The following is a 19561-nucleotide window of genomic DNA, read 5'->3' on the forward strand; positions in this document are numbered from 1 at the left end:
TTGATAGGTTAACTTCTTCAAACTCATCGATTACGGTTTCTGATATTTGATAGGTAAACTTCTTCAAACTCAACGATTACGGTTTCTGATATATTGATAGGTAAACTTCTTCAAACTCAACGATTACGGTTTCTGGTATATTGATAGGTTAACTTCTTCAAACTCAACGATTACGGTTTCTGATATATTGATAGGTAAACTTTTTCAAACTCAACGATTACGGTTTCTGATATATTGATAGGTCAACTTCTTCAAACTCACCGATTACGGTTTCTGGTATATTGATAGGTTAACTTCTTCAAACTCAACGATTACGGTTTCTGATATATTGATAGGTCAACTTCTTCAAACTCAACGATTACGGTTTCTGATATATTGATAGGTAAACTTCTTTAAACTCACCGATTACGGTTTCTGTATTTTTCTTTAATTTATCGATTTTCAGATTTTTAACTTTTGTCCAATAATAATGGTAATTCCACTATTGTCTTCTTATTTTTCCTTTTTAATTCTCATTTTCATCTTCAATACATATCGGCACTGTTGCAGTTTCGACCTTCTTTTTGTCTTTTTTTCAACAGGATAAAGAAAAGAATACGTTGAGATGCACCGGTGTCAGAAAACGATCAAAATTTATCGCAAGTTTAAAAATTTTGACGATAGAAATTTTTCAAATCTCAGTATTTTCCTTTACGGATTTCAATGAACGATTTCGGATTGTCTCCAAACCCTAAAATATTAAGTTCGACATTGGAAAACATTTGAATCGAAATTTGATCGAAGTCTACAACTTGATCTACCAATCAGAGCTTTAAGAACTTTAATGAATATTATTTTGTGACAAACCATATTTAAGTGAAAATTTAACTAAAATAAAAAGTTTAGGAATATTTGTTATCTGTAAATGTACTCTTATTATCTAATATTTTATAAATATTTTAAGTGACTGTAGATAATATTGTAATGTAATTTATTGCTGATCTTTCTACTAACGTTTGCAGATAGATATCACTGATATAATTCAGTTCTCATTTTAATACATCGCCCAAGCCCAGTGGGATTATATTGGAAGAAGAGATCATCAGAGTCGATGGCATATATCCAAAAGTTGCTCACATAACTACAGCATTGCAGCGCTGTTTGTATATGTCATTGGAAAATTTTTAATTCATCAGTGACGGCGATTGTAGCCAAAATATTCCGGCATGTAATACCCACATTTCTCCTACATGTGATCGCATGTCTTTGGGGTTAAATAATTAATAAAAAAAAAACACGCACAATTCGCATCGGAAATCTTGCCATTCATATTATTTCTTGCAAAATAATGATTTGTATTTTCTTTTCTTCAGAATCATATTATGATGCACCAGCCTCGATATTTTCAATATTAGACCATGTATCAGAACAACAAAAACCAGATACTGTGCCAGAAGAATGTAGTTCCAGAACATCATCTTCGTCATCACAATCTTCGTCGTCTAATCGTGTAGAGTCAACTGGTGAGAGGAGAGTTATACTGCCAGATACATGTATGTTTTCTTTCAAACTAGTACTACTTTACTACTTCTTAGCTTACTCGACCATTCAACTAATTTTCGGTTGAAAACTATAACTCAAACACTTTTATTCAATATTCTCGTTTTGAAGGTTCTGAAGACTCAAGCTCAATGGAAGAAGTAGATAGACGATTAACAAGGTATAAATATTTGCCGGCTCGCATACCAACATATCCTGTCATTTCTAAGCAATCATTTCCCATCTATGTTTATCCTAAGGTATGTTTCTTCTGTTTTATACAACTACATGTTACCAGTGTGATTAGCTTAAGTATTTTTGCTCGAACACAGAATCTAAAGAGAAAACACTTAAGAAGGATAATAAGTGCATACTCCCGTAGACACCAAGGAAATGAGAGAGATAATTTGTAATTCTGAAGACTAAAGGGAGATAATTTATAACCTGATACTAAAGGGAAATAATTTGAAATCTAGGATCCACAAGGGAGATAATTTGAAATCTGAGATAATAGAGATCATTTGTATTCAAGGGACTAAAGAGATAAAGTTTGAAATCTGGAACACCTAAGTGGGATAGTATGTAATCTGAGATAGTATGTAATCTAGGGAGACTAAATGGAGATAGTATGTAATCTAGGGAGACTGAATGGAGATAGTATGTAATCTGGGAGACTAAAAGGAGATAGTATGTAATCTGGGAGACTAAACGGAGATAGTATGTAATCTGGGTGACTAAATGGAGATATTATGTAATCTGGGAGACTAAATGGAGATATTATGTAATCTGGGAGACTAAATGGAGATATTATGTAATCTGGGAGACTAAATGGAGATATTATGTAATCTGGGAGACTAAATGGAGATATTATGTAATCTGGGAGACTAAATGGAGATAGTATGCAATCTGGGAGACTAAATGTAGATAGTACGTAATCTGGGAGACGGAATGGAGATAGCATGTAATCTAGGGAGACTAAATTGAGATAGTATGTTATCTGGGAGAGACTAAATGGGGATAGTATGTAATCTGGGAGACTAAATGAAGATAGTATGTAATCTGGAAGACTAAATGAAGATAGTATGTAATCTGGGAAACTGAATGGAGATAGTATGTAATGTGGGAGACTAAATGGAGATAGTATGTAATGTGGGAGACTAAATGGAGATAGTATGTAATCTGGGAGACGAAAAGGAGATAGTATGTAATCTGGGAGACTAAATGGAGATAGTATGTAATCTGGGAGACTGTGGAGATAGTATGTAATCTGGGTGACTATATGGAGATAGTATGTAATCTGGGAGACTAAATGGAGATAGTATGTAATCTGGGTGACTATATGGAGATAGTATGTAATCTGGGAGACTAAAAGGAGATAGTATGTAATCTAGGGAGACTAAATGGAGATTGTATGTAATCTAGGGAGACTAAATGGAGATAGTATGTAATCTAGGGAGACTAAACGGAGATAGTATGTAATCTGGGAGACTAAACGGAGATAGTATGTAATCTAGGAGACTAAACGGAGATAGTATGTAATCTGGGTGACTAAATGGAGATAGTATGTAATCTGGGTGACTATATGGAGATAATATGTAATCTGGGTGACTAAACGGAGATAGTATGTAATCTGGGAGACTAAACGGAGATAGTATGTAATCTAGGAGACTAAACGGAGATAGTGTGTAATCTGGGTGACTAAATGGAGATAGTATGTAATCTGGGTGACTATATGGAGATAGTATGTAATCTGGGTGACTATATGGAGATAGTATGTAATCTGGGTGACTATATGGAGATAGTATGTAATCTGGGTGACTATATGGAGATAGTATGTAATCTGGAGAGACTAAATGGAGATAGTATGTAATCTGGGTGACTATATGGAGATAGTATGTAATCTAGGAGACTAAAATGGAGATAATATGTAATCTGGGTGACTAAACGGAGATAGTATGTAGCCTGGAAAACTAAAGAGAGATAATTTGTGGTCAAGTAGTTAACGCTTTTTTGTGAAATGAAATGTTTAACATAATACTTTTCTATACTTGACAGGGCTAATGTAGATGAAATTTATCTTGAATCCTTTACTTTGTCCTTTGATTCGGGTGCATGCTAATTCCTTCGTTGTCAGTCTGGAAGAAGGTAAACAGGACCGTAATAATGGATCCATCCTTGAAATGCATGAACCTACTTGAGTGAATAGTTGTGATTTATAATTAATTTCTAATTATGATAAAGAACATGGCAAAATCTGTTTCCCTTCCACATTAATTTAAAGGCTGAATTTAAGTTACTTTTTTTCAGAATTATAAAAGAGTACATGTTAAAGAATTGGTGATACACAAAAGCTCTGCTTTGAGAGATGTTGTGGTTTTTATGGGTTTATTAACAGTAATTGTAGTAATAGCAGCTGTTTTTACTGCCGTATATTTTGGTTTTGATTGGTAATTGTCTCTTTTGTAAAGCAAATGTAAATAAATTTATTTTTATAGTTATTGTTATATTGATTGTGAAAAGTTTTGACTGTCTTTGGATCAATTACATCTGACTTGCTCCCATTGATCAGGGTCAAGTCTCAAGAGAATAACCTACCATAGTACATAGAGAAGGGAAGTATTTGAATACATTTACATAGAAAGTATCGGGACTATTGAGGGAGCAAACAATGGATTTCCCTCCTGAAAAATTCAGACAACCGATCAATCCCATTACTGCAACTAAACACCATTGCCCTACCCCACATATTACTTGCCCCTCCGAACAATCAAATCTGGTTACGGGCCTGATGTGTATAAGTGAATATTATCACGAACTGAATCATGGTAGGTAAAGTTAATGGCATATAAAGGGACATAATTCATATTTTTCTTTGTGAAAACAGACCACAAAATGTCAATTATGAATCTCATAAATTTCAAATGTACTTTGATGAGGCATTTTCTGTTGCACATTAAAGACTATTGTTTGTAAGGCCAGCAGTAGAGTTGGATGTGATTAAAATGAAGAATGAGGATACCCTATCTCAATGGCATCACTGGATAATGTAGTTAAAGAGACTGTAAAGAGATTTTCCTAATGTTCATGTGTATATGCACCATTTCAATTTTCAGTCTGACGTCTGTGGCTCCTGCAATTCCACTGAAACTAAGTGTTTTATGGCGTCATCGCAAAACCTGCATATATCACACTAAGGCCTTTGCAATAGTGACGTCATCAAACACTTAAGTTTATTGGAATTGAGGAACCACAGTATGATTGAAAATTGGAATGGTGTAGATCGATTACTTCAGTGTTCCCCAATAAACATAAAACTTTCAGAAACCTTATTTACACTCCCTTTAAAATTAAAGGCTCAACTGACCTGTATTATGACCCTGAGGATAACATTCTTCACCAGAATAGTCATTCCTCTATTGATGTGTAAAAATAATGACAATTTTATTACAGCTATTTGAAATTTCTGTCTGAAAGTAATGCTGAGTTGTTTTAGTAATATTTTTGTGAAACTTCTCAAAAATGCGCTCAGAACAGAGATTGGTGGGCATTGGACTTCAGATTACATGCTCATTCACATTTCATGTTGAAATAATAAAATAAAAACCATAAAAATGAGTAATATTTAATAGTTTTAACATTGTCAGTGAGATTTGAACATTAAAAAATATTATTTCTGCACACTTTGAACACACATATTCCTGATATATTACAGACAATTTTAGATTTTCATGGATACATTATAAATGTCATTCAGTTAGTAGTTACATTCAGTTGTGGTTCCTGTTTATAAATACAGATAGTTTGTATTAGATTGCATGCACTCTATATGGTGTTGCTTATATTTGTTATGCCAAAAAAATACAACACTATAGAAAATTAAACACAATTTCTAACATTCATTTGATAAAAATTTCAATTATCTATCAAAAGAAACTAGGCAAATTATCTTTAAATACAATAACATCAATATAATAGCTCAACTAGAATGCTGTAATTAACTGTAAAAAAATCAATACAGTTTCAAGCTCAACTCAAAGCCGTAAATAGCTATATTTTGAAAATAACATACACTTTTTAACAAAATTTAATCAATCCCGAGAAAATATTTTGAGCGAAAGGAAATAACTGTATCAGCTCTAATAATTTTGACTCTAGTCTTTAAGAAAGAAAAAAATCTAAATCTAAGTTGACAATGATGCGGCTAACAAAATCCAGCTACTATAGTTACAATCATATATATACCTTTAAATCCCTAAGTAAACAAATTATTACAAATACTTATAAAAATATACCCTGGGCTCTCCAGTAATGTGGGTATTAAATAATAGTTTTAAAATATTCAGATTAAATCAGTCTTTGGTGAAATCTAGTTGAGAACTCTACTTTATACTGCTAATTGTTATGATGAACTCTTAACCTCTACCATCTAGAAATACAGAATGCTGCAGTTCTGCACAGTCTGTTTACATAGGCATAGAAGAATATCTGCCCAAAAACCTTCAAAACTCATTAATGTGAAAAAAAAAAACAACCAGTTTTACTGTTTTGGTCAAATCAAATTAGATAACAGTGAATATGGTTATGGTATTTCATATGTGGCTTTTACAGCTTATTCTGTACCCAAACATTCTATTTTCCACCATATTTGAGGATGAATACAAATATATGTACAATTTTGCCTTTCCAAATTAATTCTATTCAGCAATTCTCAGGACATCTGCTGCACATCTTGACAAATTACTAACCCTTACATCTAGAATCATTCATTAATAATATGCTAAAGAGTCTTAACTTTTGACATGCTAGTGAAATACGAAAGTTTTGAGCCTAGATAAACACTGACTTTAAATATGCCATCATTCATCCAAATTATTAGCAATAACAAATCTAGTACTTTATATGACATATGATCATTATCAAATAAGATCAATTACATACCTACCGAATCAGAGAATATACAAGGACATGAATAAATCATAATATATAAACTTCTTATTGGTATTTGCTGTAGTAAGAATATTCGCTTCCTAATCTTGTGTGTCCTGTATAATAACGCCAGAATAAACTTGATCCTCTCTTTAACTGGTTCTGGGCTCGGAGTGAATTCCAACAATCTAAACTACTCTCATACCGAGGCATTCTGGGTGGTGATGATGCCTCGAGGCCAGAGCCATTGACAGCCATGATGTTGCTCACCAAGATGTAAGGGTAGGTAACATAAGATACAAATAGACCACATGAAGCTGCTGTATATGACTGCATATCCTTCTCATGTACTAAATATTTATTAATAAGCTGTGCTAAAAAGTTTGTTATCCATACAGTTATAATTTCACCAATCAGACGAGGAAATAATCCTGCAAAATATCCTAAAATACCATCATTTCGATAGATTTCAGCAATTGAGGAAAATATAGAGTCATATTTCGATTCTCTGCCAACAAACTGAATCATTCCTCTTAACATTATGACATGGAAGGGATGGCCAATTATCAATCCAACACAGCGAGCAATTGTTTCCTGTGATGTTTCCTTGCAGAACTCTTTTGCCCATTCCATCAACTGGTCTTCATGATCCATGGGTGCAATTTCCTTTGGTCTTTTATTGGATTCTTTAAAAGCGTCCATGAGGTTATTTTGCACAACATTTCCAATTGTTCCTGACAGAACTCTAGGAAAAACTCCTCTGTACAAACCCCAAAATCCATCCACTTTTTTGATGTGGCCAATATACTTGAATATGTTTGGATACACCCATTGTTCTTTACCAAACAGAGACACAGATGGTTGCGGCGGAAGAGGTTCAAATCCAACTTGCATTAACACCTTGGCATAACCTATTGGATGAAAGATACCTGTCACAGTAGCCCCTAAACCATATTGAGCAGCTATCATTGCAGCCATTTTGTCCTAGTATTGGAGAATGGATAGGGTAAAGGGGAGTAACTCCAATTAATAGAAAGTTACCTTTCCTTGATCAAGTAGTGTTTATAGAGGGCTATGTTATTGCACATGTAGTTTGACAGATAAGTAATTTTTTGCTGATAAAAGCAGAATTGTTTCAAATGATTTCGTCAGTCTACTTTTCTAGAACTTTGATTAACATGTATAAAAATATGGAACTCACTCAATGTCAGAATGGCTTGTATTCGTTCCTAGAAGAAGATGGTGTCGTAGATCTAGAAGAGCCGAGGAATAAGACTAAGTCAATGAGTTTTTAAGGGCATCATTGATAAGATTCTCAAAATCATTTACACAAGTAAGTTTGAATATCATACACTATGTTAATACAGATCCTTAACAATGTTAATTGCCAGTTAGCATAGACAGAAACATCTACATGTATCTTTATTCGTGATCCTTTGTATGGAACTTGAATGACCCTACACAACAACAAAATTTCCCCAAAACAGCCGAAAAACTTTGTCAATAGAGGTTGGAATAGAGGCACATGGACATGGACATAAATTGCCGAACTTTATAGCTCTGGTGATATTTCAACATCATGGATTATACATGGAACAGCATGACTCAGAAAGAATTAACTCTTATTCAGATATTTGACATTAATTTTATTCTCCATGAATGGCATGATATTGTTATCAGATTTCAGTTTGATAAAGAAAGACTGTAAAGATGACTGCAGATGAATGTATTTATCACACTGACAAGATTGTATTTAATGAAGTATGTCATTGTATAAGGAAATTAAAGATAATTTAGAAGAAATATGTACAGAGATATGCTATGGCAGTGTGTTCTTGTACTAGGAAAGCAAAAGGTAGGCAAATTTGTTTGATTATATAACTTATACCTGTTATAATTTTGTTAATTACCGTACATGACAATGTAGTCATCTGAAATCTTATTTTTAATATTATTATAAAGTGATTGCATTATCAACTTTGAAAACCTGACTAAGTTTGTAACTGTTTTCTACCTTTGTGAAATGAAAATATCTTATTTCTACCATCAAAAATCAAATCTATTAGTTATATTCATCATCGTGTAATTATTTTAATTATTTCAGAGAGTGAAAAGAAAAACACTTGTAGAATTGAATCAGAAGTATTAGGACAAGAAATAATTGATAAACTTCAATCTAGTGAATATAGTGAATATCATGTGAGAACTATCACTGACTTTATATCAACTGTTGCTATTAATCCACAATCATATTACAGTGGTTCACAATTTCTTCTTATTCTTCGTAACGCAATAAAGGGAGACTACTCACTTCTACAGTCATTATGTAGAGACGGTGACATACCAAGCAGAAAGAAAGTAATTAAATTCAACAGTAAGAATTTCAGTTGTTTGATGAATAAAAAGATGCGGAAATGTCCCATTAAAAAAAGAGTTTATGTTCCATTATTTGGTGGAAATAGTCGGTATTTGGAATCCCATGAAAAAATTGGTAAGAAATTTAGTAAAATTGGTGTAAAATTCAACAGTATAATAGTTATTGATGGTATAGAAACTAGAGTGATGATGAATAATAATAAAACTCAGACTGTATTAAAAGTTTGGTGTCATAATGATATAGACTATGATAGGCTACAAAATAAATTAATTAAGATTGGTAAAGAAATACAGGAAGCACATCAGCAGGTGGCCAGACCAAAGAGAATTTCAAGACCAGTTTTGGTTGTAAGTTTTTTTTTTCTTAATACTGGTATATAGTGGTCAATATCTTATAAATATTTTGAGTCACACAGACATTGCTTTTACTAGCTATATATCACCAGGAAAATATGGAATGATTTTATGTTCTTGTTCTCAAATGAAAATTTAAATTAGTTGCAAAAATGATTTTTCCATTTCAGGATTTTTCCTCAAATGGGAAAACAGCAAAAACAGGAAATATCACTTCCGCTTTCAATCTTTCTGATCTCAAGTCAAGTTTATCTGATGTTTTCTCTCAAAAGTATTTGATGAAGAAGAAGGATGGCAAGAGACGGTGAGTATGACTCAGGACACTAGACAGTGCCTGGGTATTCTGAAGCTGGATTCTTAATGTGCTGTATGTAATACACAGGCCTCTTTTTTACGTTTGAATGCATGAATATCAGGTAAATGTCTAACAAGGAAAAGATTGTCTTTAAAAATCTTAGTAATTGAAACAAATGTCTGGTAAAATAATTACTAGAGTTGCTCTGTTAAACATTTAAGGCTATCATCTATATTTTATTCTAGTATGAAACCAAATGATTATGATATATTGAAGAATGGACATTGTTTATATTGTATGATACCCTATACTGGTTTACATCAACAACAAACTGATCATTGTCAATATCATCCTGGATATCAAGGTAACTATTGTTTATATTTTGCAATCATCTTTGATATCAAGTATTGTATGGTAGTAACCTTTGGCAACAGTACAATGATTATCCACATAAGATGTAGATGTAGGATAAGGATTGTATTGTTGCTGAAGGTACATGGATAGTAACAAGTGAACAAGAAGTAATCTCTCTATATCAATTTGAGATAAATTTTCCAGTTATATTTTATGTCTGTATTATTATATTTGCAGTAAAAGTGTCTGAATATTCAGAATGGACATGTTGTAAAAACAGAGTGGAGGCTGGTAGGAATAATGGGTAAGTATTAGTTATTTCTTATAGGTTTTTTCATGAGAAATAAGTTTGCAGCCTTCAGATGTGACCGGTTGATTCAAAAGCTATGATAATTATAGGGCTGGTGGAAATCTAACTTTTTGAATTGTTGTTTGCAATTGCAATTTGGGTATGTTATCTAATCTTTCATGTGTATTATGTTTTATTTTAGTTGTACAGTTGGTCAACATGCCTGGAGACCACATAAAAAAGCTTCAAGAAAGAAGCACAGTTTCAATATAGTAGATTGACATAAATGTCACCTCGGACAAAAGCCCTCTTTGAAATAAATTAGTTAAACCTCAAGATCTATGATTGCAATGTGTTATGTGTATTTTTTGTTATATTTAAACTAATTGAATTTAATTCAAGTGTTTGAAGAAATATAAATTAAATCAGGGTTGTCTCCCTTCAGTTGTAGTTTATATGGGCTTACTGTAGAGTTCACAGTTTCTCTGCCACTCTGGTTAGAGTTGAGAAAGATTCTATATAAACCGTGTTTCCACTGAGGGAAAGAGCTAGCTTTCGTGTGTTTCCACAAATTGGAACCGAGAACCTCTCTTTTTGTGTTCGGCAATTTATCGGGGGCCAAATGAAAGCTGGTTTTAAGCTGGCTTTCACTTTTCTCAGTGGAAATGCAAAAAGACAGCTTTATCTCGTTTGGCAATAGGGGCATTCTGATCTTTCGGGTCTATTGCATTTCTTACTGGTCTAAACAGTAGTCTTGTAAATCATGAGTTGTCAATAATTCGCGACTTTGTGATCGAGACTAAAATCGTTGGGGAACCAGTTAAACACAGAGTAAACTGTCTCAAAACATGATCTTTGTAAGAGTGTTAGGACAATGGTTAAATGTTTCTAGGAATCAATTATCAAATAACTGACTCAATATATCAGACTGCAAATGGATTTCTCCTTTCTAAAACTTTAAGCACTGATTATCTGTAGAATTATTATTATTATCCGGAATATTGAGGAAATGTGCTAAGGTTATTAGAATTTGCCGGCTGGCCAGGATTAGAACCCCTTACCACATCTTGAAAACATAAATGTCTTTAGATTACAGCTTGTCCTTGGTGAATTGTTGCAAATTTAAGGATAAAACCCGAAGGTCAATATTAAAAAAGTCAAATAAAAAAGAGACAAGATTTACATAACATGTAACAGATTTGAGTATTTTATTATAAATTCAGTGTTCACATACAACTGATAGACAGATAGAGAGGAAGTGAGCCTTACAATAACAAATTTTATTATGATACCAGGAATAGTAACTGATCCTAGGTTAATTTCAATACAAAAACTTTGTTGTTTCAGAAGAATTTAACATTTCATTTCAATTCATAATGAATCAAGGACCTTATTCTTAAAACATAAGTTGCTTTAAGTGTCCCGCTTTTATGATTGGTCAATCACTAAAAATGGCTTAATTTCGGTTCTATTAACTAATCAGATTATTGTATTTCTTCAAATCTTGATACTATCTTTGTTAAATTTTCGAGAATAAGACACAAGGTTACTCCTTTCTGGTATAAATACCAAAATATATTCAATGTTAAATTGACAACTACAGAAAATCAATTTAACACTAAATGTACCAGGGTAACACAAGTAGACAGGTTCACTAATATGATAGGTTAGTTGACAAGGATATGTTGACTCTAAAGAAAGGTTGACTGTCAAGAAATAGGTTAGTTGACAAGGATACAGGTTGATTTCATAGAATAATTGGAACGAATAATATCAAGTTAGTAATAATATCAATTAACAATATTCACTATAATAATAAATGGGGTTGGAAATTTACCTTATAAACCAAATATCATTATTTTACCATAATTCTTGCTATGTTGAGTTATAAATGATAGGACTGCTGTTTCAAGGCTTACCTTTAAACACATTAAAGCTTTTCATAAAACAAAAATATGTGAAAAACTTATGGCTGACTTTAGAATCAGAAAAAGTCTTTAATTCACTTATACGAACAAACCAAATTGAAGTTTTTATCAGATATGACTGACAGATACTGACAGATACTACCCATATAAGCAGACTGTTTGAAACTTAGTGTGGCTCAGGTAAATTTCAACCCCTTTAAATTAAAAGTAAAAACTGACTAGTTAACTTTAAACACGAAGCATTGTAAAAATCTAAGATCTGTTTTGAAAGAATCAGAAAAATAAAAAATGAATAAACGCAATAACAATGATGCAAACTTACAGAAATAAAATTTTCTGTAACATGCATTAAAAATTATAACAACAAATCTCATCCAAATATACATATAATATATTAAAACATCTACATACATATTTCACAATACAATGCCTTATTTACATGAATAGGGTGGGTGTCCAGCAGGAGTGTTGATTTGAATATTTTTGCCAGTTGCATGTTCTTGTAATAGTTTTTATTTTTCTGAAATTGGACACAACTAGTTATTCTTTTCCTAGCTAGATCTTACTCCATAAAATTATAATGCAACCATTATATTGCAAGAAATGAACCATTTTACATCATGAAGTGATATAATTTTCAAAATCCAAAACCTGAGATCTTAAGTTTTTATTTCAAACTCTTTTCTTTATAAACCTAAACCAGAAAATATTCACACACCCATAAGAGAATGATTAGAGATAAAAAATTATGTTGGCTTTTTACAGTTAAAGTTCAGATCTTTTACAATACCCATAATCAATATAGTATTAATTAAAACCTTAACTGTGACTAGATATAACAGAAATATTAATATAATGCCTCCAATAATAATAATAGCCCCGCAATAACAATAATATTTAGTGTTATGCCTCACATTTCTAATTTTACCATTCACAAATAGTTAGTTCTGATCTTTGTCACTCCAATGTCTTCAATCTTGGACTTCATACAGATTTCTATCACGATTACATGTCTTATTCAAGTCCATATCCATATTTAACATTTATTGAGAAATAAAACAAAATGTCTATATCACCACAGAGAAATGAAAAACAAGTGATTATGTGTCAGTACACTGCTGGTTAATTTAACGTGCTGTTGCTGCCTCGGTTGTTGTTGGTACTGATTGTTTGTCTGTTGGTGTGGTAGGTCGAGATTTAGACTGAGTGTCCACTGTACCATTAGGAGATGATGGGGTATCCTGTATAACTTGAGGAGGAGGTGTTGAAGTAACAGTTGAGTCTTTATTAGTCGTAGATCTCCTCTGATCACGTGCCTCCGCAATACTAGCTACTTGGGATTTTCCACAAACATGATGGTGGTTTTCCCAATCTTTATGTTGACAGAATGAGCCACAATATCGCGCAATATTACAACCACTACATGTTTCACTTGCTTTCCTTCCACAGTTCCAACAACTCTGAAAATAATAAAATAAACACATTATTTTTAATACGCTTACGTTAGATTTAAAATTTCAGAGTTTTTTACAGCTAAGTTCCAATTGTAAACATTACAATGAAGAGTATGTTAATCCTTCATATCTCACTCTGTAGTTGAGTGAACTCCTTCTACCTAAGAAATTTGACAATAATGTTTCCCATAGCTGTTTTCTTGATCAATTTGCATGCTGAGAATGTTTTCTCATGTTTCACTCAACTACAAAGTTATAAATTGAGACTAAACTGTCTCCTACCTCACTTGATTCTTCCTGATGGTTTATCATGGCTGCCACTTCTTCATGAGCTTGTTTTTTAGCTTCTGTTATAGATCTATCTATCTTTAATCTTTCAGTTGCTACTAAATCAGACGCCTTCTGCTCAGCTGCCGTCATAGCTTTCTGTAACTCTAACATTGCTTGTCTTTTAACCTCATTTACAGCTTCTTCTGAAAGTAAGTACACTCTATAATTTGGAACATGTACACAAAAATAACAAGAAGTAGAAAGATTAAATCAGGAATAGTGAAATAGCTCAGTAGAAAGGAATGTCATCTGAAAATAGCTAAGGTGCCATGGATGCCAACTTTCACTTCCTTATACTCAACTCAAGAATTTCCAGTGATTAAATAGTAGCCAACTTGAATTTATCATTTCCTTTAATCAGTATAAAATAGAGACAATCTCAGCCTAAGATATTCGCTTTGTCAATATAATAACTGAACTCAATCTGACTTCTAATAAATATTACCAAAAACACCAGTGTTAATAATAAAAAATATTATAGTGTTTCTCGTACCTGCTCGACTTCTAACATCTCGAATTTTATCTTCTGTTTGTCGTCTGGTATATTGCATGAGATCATTGGTTCTTTTTTTAACATCCTGATCCATTCCCTCGGCATGGCGTCTCATCCAGACTGATAATTCTTCGCGATCTCGTAAACTTCTCTCTTGTAATACAGCTAGAGCTCTCTTAGTTTTATCTACCATTCCAATTATACAGTGTAACATCTAGGATGAGATTATTAATTATAATTATCCCAATAAAACAAATACATACATTGTTTTAATCAAATAACATCACATTATCATGGTCTACTACTACTTATCACTGTATACAACAATAATACTCAATTTATAGTCAATCTGATACAACTTGATAAACAATTTTTGTATATACTTACAGATTCAACTTGTCTCCAATCATCATCAAATCTTTCTAATGGATCAAAACTTTCATTTCTTGAATAATCTGTAATAAGATAACAATGAAACATCTTATTATTAGTGGAAATAAAATCTACAAGACTTTTTTTGAACACAATGTCTATATAAGATACTTAGAAACAAAATACAATCAATCTTACAAATAGGCAAGTCAACACTGAATATATTCCAAAATAAACTTACTATAGTTAGGGAAATGTCTTTCTCTTTCTCTCTCTCTATCCATCCTTTCTCGTTCTACTTTCTCTCTATCTAATCTTTCCCTTTCTCGTAATTCTCTAGATAAACTGATATCCTCTAGTCTTATTTGTCCATTGGGATTCAGACTCAGGGAGCTGTTAGGACTGATGTGGTTAGTGCCTAATGGACTCATTGGATGATGTCGCTTAGCTGGATTCATATCATGGTGATTGTCTATTCCATTTTCTTTAGGTCTGAAAATGGAAGAAACAAGATAAAATTTAATTCATTATGACAAAAGGTAATAATTAATTAATTAAGCAATATTTTGATAATCTAATGACCATCTTTGCACACGACCCAAACAAAGGTTTTTAATCCTACAAAAGATAGGCTTTGAATAAAAGCATAGCTTAGGGATATTTATACAGAGGCTTATAATAATAGAAGATTTTCACAAAGTTTTCATTAAAGGGACATAACCACTAGATGATTATAAATCCTATACTCCAGTAACATGTATTTGTATTGTGTATACTATGACTTCCTTTAATAATACTCACCTTTCAGGAGATCGTCTCTTGCCATTATCATTAAATTCTGAGTTATAAGAATCATGTGATTCTATAGGTGAATGGGCAGCGTCAAATATCACATGTTCATTCTGAGATAAGAATTGTTGAGGAGTTTGTTTAGCCATTCTAGCACAATGTAACATTTCTCTTTGTAATAATGGTAGGTTAGCCTATAATAAAGAAATATATGATTAGTGAAGTTGAGATGCCTATAAAATGAGCTCTGGTATAATTTCACATTAACAGTTTACACTTACAATTATTTCAAAAGTTACCTTCATTTGAATTATGTGTTCACTTCAACCTTCAGTATTTGGTATCCAAGTTAAAAAGTATTTCATAGAATTCAGAATAAGCTCACCTTTAAAAATGGTATAACAAATGGTCTGAGAGGAAAATTTGTGGCTTCTTGTAGTTTAGAGTGAAATTCTTCTATAGATAAATGTGAATTCTGAAAAAAGTACAGATAGAATGATCAATTATTGCACGTTTTAGTAATATCAGTAGTAGGAACTGGTATATCCAAGAAATTTCTTCATATATGTTTAACTACACTGCATCTTTGCACCTATGAAATAACAATGTAACATCACACACCAAGCATACCAATTGTTTCAATGAAATGAATAATGGTCCAAAGCATTTAGGTTATTGGAAATCACACTTACCACTAAGCCAAGGACTAGAGTTCTAACACGTTCACCAATATCTGGAGAAATATCAGATCCAAATTGTTGTAATGTGGTTAAAAATCTCTTTAATTTACTCAGTTGTCTGGCCCCACATGCTGGAGGTAATTGTTGTCCTACTGCAGGATTCATCATAGATGGTGGGGAGGGGGTTCTACCATTTAAACTACTTAATGGTGAGTGGGAACCATTCATTACTGAAAAATTAAAATTAAAATTCAATCATTTTCTTCTGCCAGGTAATATACAAATAAAAAGTAATATTTTTTCTTTATAATGAGGAGTGGAGGTAATTATATAAGCAAAGGTGGCATTAGATTTTCTTTCTTTTTACCCTTGGATCCTACAATACCAAAATGCAGCAAAGCTTAAGTTCAGTCCCAATTTACATAAATTTACCCCAAAAAATTCCCCCAAGACAACATTCAAAACAATATTGATTAAAAAAAAATCAGCCTAACATAATCACACAAAACATTGGTTTTAATCTAATAAAGTTCTGTACCTGGAACACAATATTATTCAGGAAACAATGTTATGTTTATAAATGAAAAATGATTTGAAGCAGACTAAGACTATGATGAATTATTATATTGACCATCAGTTTGAGGCAGCTATCATAAAACTTATGAACATTTAAGCTCAAATTCACAAAACCTTTTCTAATATTGCTTATTAAATATATGGCCCCAATTTCTCCAAAATTTGTATGCTCAACTCTTGTGGTCAGAAGTGGCCTGGTGTAAGATATGAAGGAAGCTTACCTGATATATTACTGCTATTAGATATAGGACGTGGTTGTGGTAATAATCCAGCCATACTGTTAGGTGGTGTAGTTGTTGGATTCATAGGACCTTTTATATCAGGGGAATCTGGCATTATGCTACTTCTATAATCTGAAATATACAATAGTTTGATATGATAATAACTTTCAAAATTACATTCTAAAAAAAAAGGCTGAAATTGTTGAAGTTCAGGTGTGCATCTGAAATTAAATAAATTTGATTTAGAAAAAACTTGATATTCCTCATCTTTCAAAATAATTTCATTTATAATAGAAATTTCCATTTCTTATCTATTTCAAAAGTTCCATTTAAATTCAGCAATATTCAGATGAGAATAAAGCTTTTCAGCAAGCACTGGACAAACAGTATACATGTATATAAGATTATGTCTTTCCATTCCATACAGGCAATTTAAAATATTCACCATAGTATTCAATCTAACTGAATTAAATGAAAGCCATTTATTTTTCAATTGAGTGTTATATATGATGTTTAGAGACAGCTGTTTAAGTGACTATATATCATACAGCACAATAGATACACTATCAATTATGCCTGGTTTTAATATTCAGCTATGTATACAAATATTCTAATAAACAAAATAAAAAAAACAATCCAATATGTTATTTAACAAAACTTATGTCAATTATATAATTATTCATGTTTTTTTTCAAGTCAACAAAACAAAATTTATAATTTATGCAAATAATATCATTGTTTGAAAATATACCTTTTCTGTAGAAATATGTTAACTAATCCAGAAATTATCTGCAAGGATGACGCACAAATTTGAATTTAATATTGTCAAATATCTAATTCTTATAATGATATGTCCAACACCTATTATCCATGGAAAGTATAAAGTTAGTTCTAGAACACCATATCCATACAACACAGAGTAAATGTTCCGTGGTGATAGTTAATATTAATGATTTTACTATAGTGTCTCCATTTTACACTTGACAGTTTTAACAAACAAATAGTGAAATGTTCAGATTTAGTCCTCAAAATACCCGTCAACTAACTAGTTATACACTAGACTGACTACAACATTATACATCTTAATCCTTTATCACATCAAACATCAACACTATACCATAGGAAAATTCTAATACAATTGATACCAGTAGTCGCAAACAATCAACTAAACATCAAATTCAGTCAACTGAAACAATGACATGTGACCAGTAGAACCTCCGAGTTCAATCATCATTGCATTTAATACACACAGCTGATTGGCTAGCAGATTGAATAGAGTAATGACTGGCACGAGCCACCAGTATAATTCTATTCTTTATTTCTTTTATTCCTTCCCGTATCATTTATTCACTTAACTCACTGGCTATCATCTGTTCACCGAGGAATATTATTATATTTGTTTACTGGTAATAATGAAGTTTAATAAAATATTGAAGCCAGTCAACTCTGATATAAAGAATAGAGGAAAAGGGTAGAAATCATCTGTTACATATTGAAGGTGACAATTCTGTTAGATGTTTATCTAGATTATAGATATCTATAATAGAAATGATAATCTCTATTCGACAAATGCTAAAGTTAATTATAAACAATGAGTACATATTCTATTACAGCATTTATAAATTAAGATACAAGAATTCGAGACCACATTTTGTGGTATTCACATCCTAGATAAAATCAAACAGAATCAATTTTTATGTGAGAATATAATATGTCATGATGAAATCAATGATATTATCTGAGGAAACATGACAGTATGAACTAAAATAGCTGGTGAATATTGAAGCGAGGATGGAGGCAGGTGGAGTGACACAGCCAACAAGATGTTACCTTTAACTATTCAAATCAAGCCAGATGTGAGATGCCTTCTTCTCTCTCATTGTCATCAATTTATACACACACTAACAATAGGGTTAGTAAACGCACGATCTAAACATATAAAACATCAAACAATTCCTCTACAACAATACATTACTCTTAATCTTTTCACTTGTTTTACAATATGTTGTCAATTTACAAATTATTCTTACAAAAACCCTAAATTATCATCAGTTGGAGAATAGAGAAAGATGTTGAATTTCTATTTTCACTGCATCAATTTATAGATAATATTAAACAGAACACATGTTGTCTTTTAAACAATGTACACAATAATTCAACAATTAAAGCATTTTTTTTAAAATTTAACAATTGTCAGCAGCAGTTATTAGCGATTGGGCGTTCAACTGATTGAGATATGACAAAATTTGAATTATTTCATCATAATATTCAAAATTGAAAGGTAAATACAGAGAAAGAAGATTTTATGTAAAATAAAAAGATTATTCACCACAGCCATCCTTTAATTAATTCATTTCATTCGACCTTGAATTATTAATCCAATCACATTAATTAAACACAGTCAAATCCAAAACCCACAGAGAATCCAAAATTCAGCAATAATCTTAAAATCCTTGACCAAAATAATTCTGTACAGCAACAAAAATCATATTCCAAAAATCCACAGCATTTACAACATATTCTAAAATTCTTGAGTCAAAAACGGAAGATTACTAGTAAATAAGTAAATATACTAGAAACAATGTTTTGTAGCGTTGTGGTGTAGT

At 31.8% G+C, this 19561-nt stretch overlaps 4 protein-coding genes across 4 annotated transcripts; 1 reads left to right on the forward strand and 3 right to left on the reverse strand.

Annotated features, from left to right (window-relative positions):
• Positions 1–2131: 2131 nt before the first annotated feature.
• LOTGIDRAFT_129074 (hypothetical protein) lies at positions 2132–2764 on the reverse strand (the record flags this gene model as incomplete). The annotated part of the gene is made up of 1 exon (XM_009064570.1): positions 2132–2764. A coding segment is annotated over one exon (633 nt), but the record flags the coding sequence as incomplete, so codon positions are not given.
• A 3751-nt stretch (positions 2765–6515) lies between these two features.
• LOTGIDRAFT_195024 (hypothetical protein) lies at positions 6516–7429 on the reverse strand (the record flags this gene model as incomplete). Its single annotated transcript, XM_009064571.1, has 1 exon — positions 6516–7429. A coding segment is annotated over exon 1 (906 nt), but the record flags the coding sequence as incomplete, so codon positions are not given.
• Positions 7430–7668: 239 nt separating this feature from the next.
• On the forward strand, positions 7669–10556 carry LOTGIDRAFT_235376 (hypothetical protein). Its single transcript, XM_009064572.1, has 7 exons — positions 7669–7777; positions 8125–8299; positions 8549–9168; positions 9345–9478; positions 9715–9833; positions 10061–10127; positions 10315–10556. Exons 2-7 carry the CDS (start codon positions 8266–8268, stop codon positions 10391–10393), a joined length of 1053 nt encoding a protein of 350 aa, XP_009062820.1. The 5' UTR covers positions 7669–7777; positions 8125–8265; the 3' UTR covers positions 10394–10556.
• Positions 10557–12628: 2072 nt separating this feature from the next.
• Positions 12629–18325, reverse strand: LOTGIDRAFT_235377 (hypothetical protein; the record flags this gene model as incomplete). The annotated part of the gene is made up of 10 exons (XM_009064573.1): positions 12629–13500; positions 13777–13967; positions 14318–14531; positions 14705–14772; positions 14931–15181; positions 15491–15672; positions 15864–15953; positions 16171–16388; positions 16956–17087; positions 18316–18325. The coding sequence occupies 10 exons, from the start codon at positions 18323–18325 to the stop codon at positions 13168–13170; spliced, it is 1689 nt and encodes a 562-aa protein (XP_009062821.1). The 3' UTR covers positions 12629–13167.
• Positions 18326–19561: the final 1236 nt, after the last annotated feature.

The sequence above is a fragment of the Lottia gigantea genome (genome assembly GCF_000327385.1).
Source record: "Lottia gigantea unplaced genomic scaffold LOTGIsca_63, whole genome shotgun sequence".
Classification (NCBI taxonomy): Eukaryota; Metazoa; Mollusca; class Gastropoda; family Lottiidae; genus Lottia; species Lottia gigantea.

Excerpts from the sequence above, each read along its gene's own strand:
- LOTGIDRAFT_235376 (XM_009064572.1), top strand. The coding sequence starts at position 8,266 with ATGGCAGTGTGTTCTTGTACTAGGAAAGCAAAAG. Across the intron at positions 9,169-9,344 it reads TTTCAAGACCAGTTTTGGTT|GATTTTTCCTCAAATGGGAA; the intron begins GTAAGTTTTTTT and ends TTTCCATTTCAG. Across the intron at positions 9,479-9,714 it reads AAGAAGGATGGCAAGAGACG|TATGAAACCAAATGATTATG; the intron begins GTGAGTATGACT and ends ATTTTATTCTAG.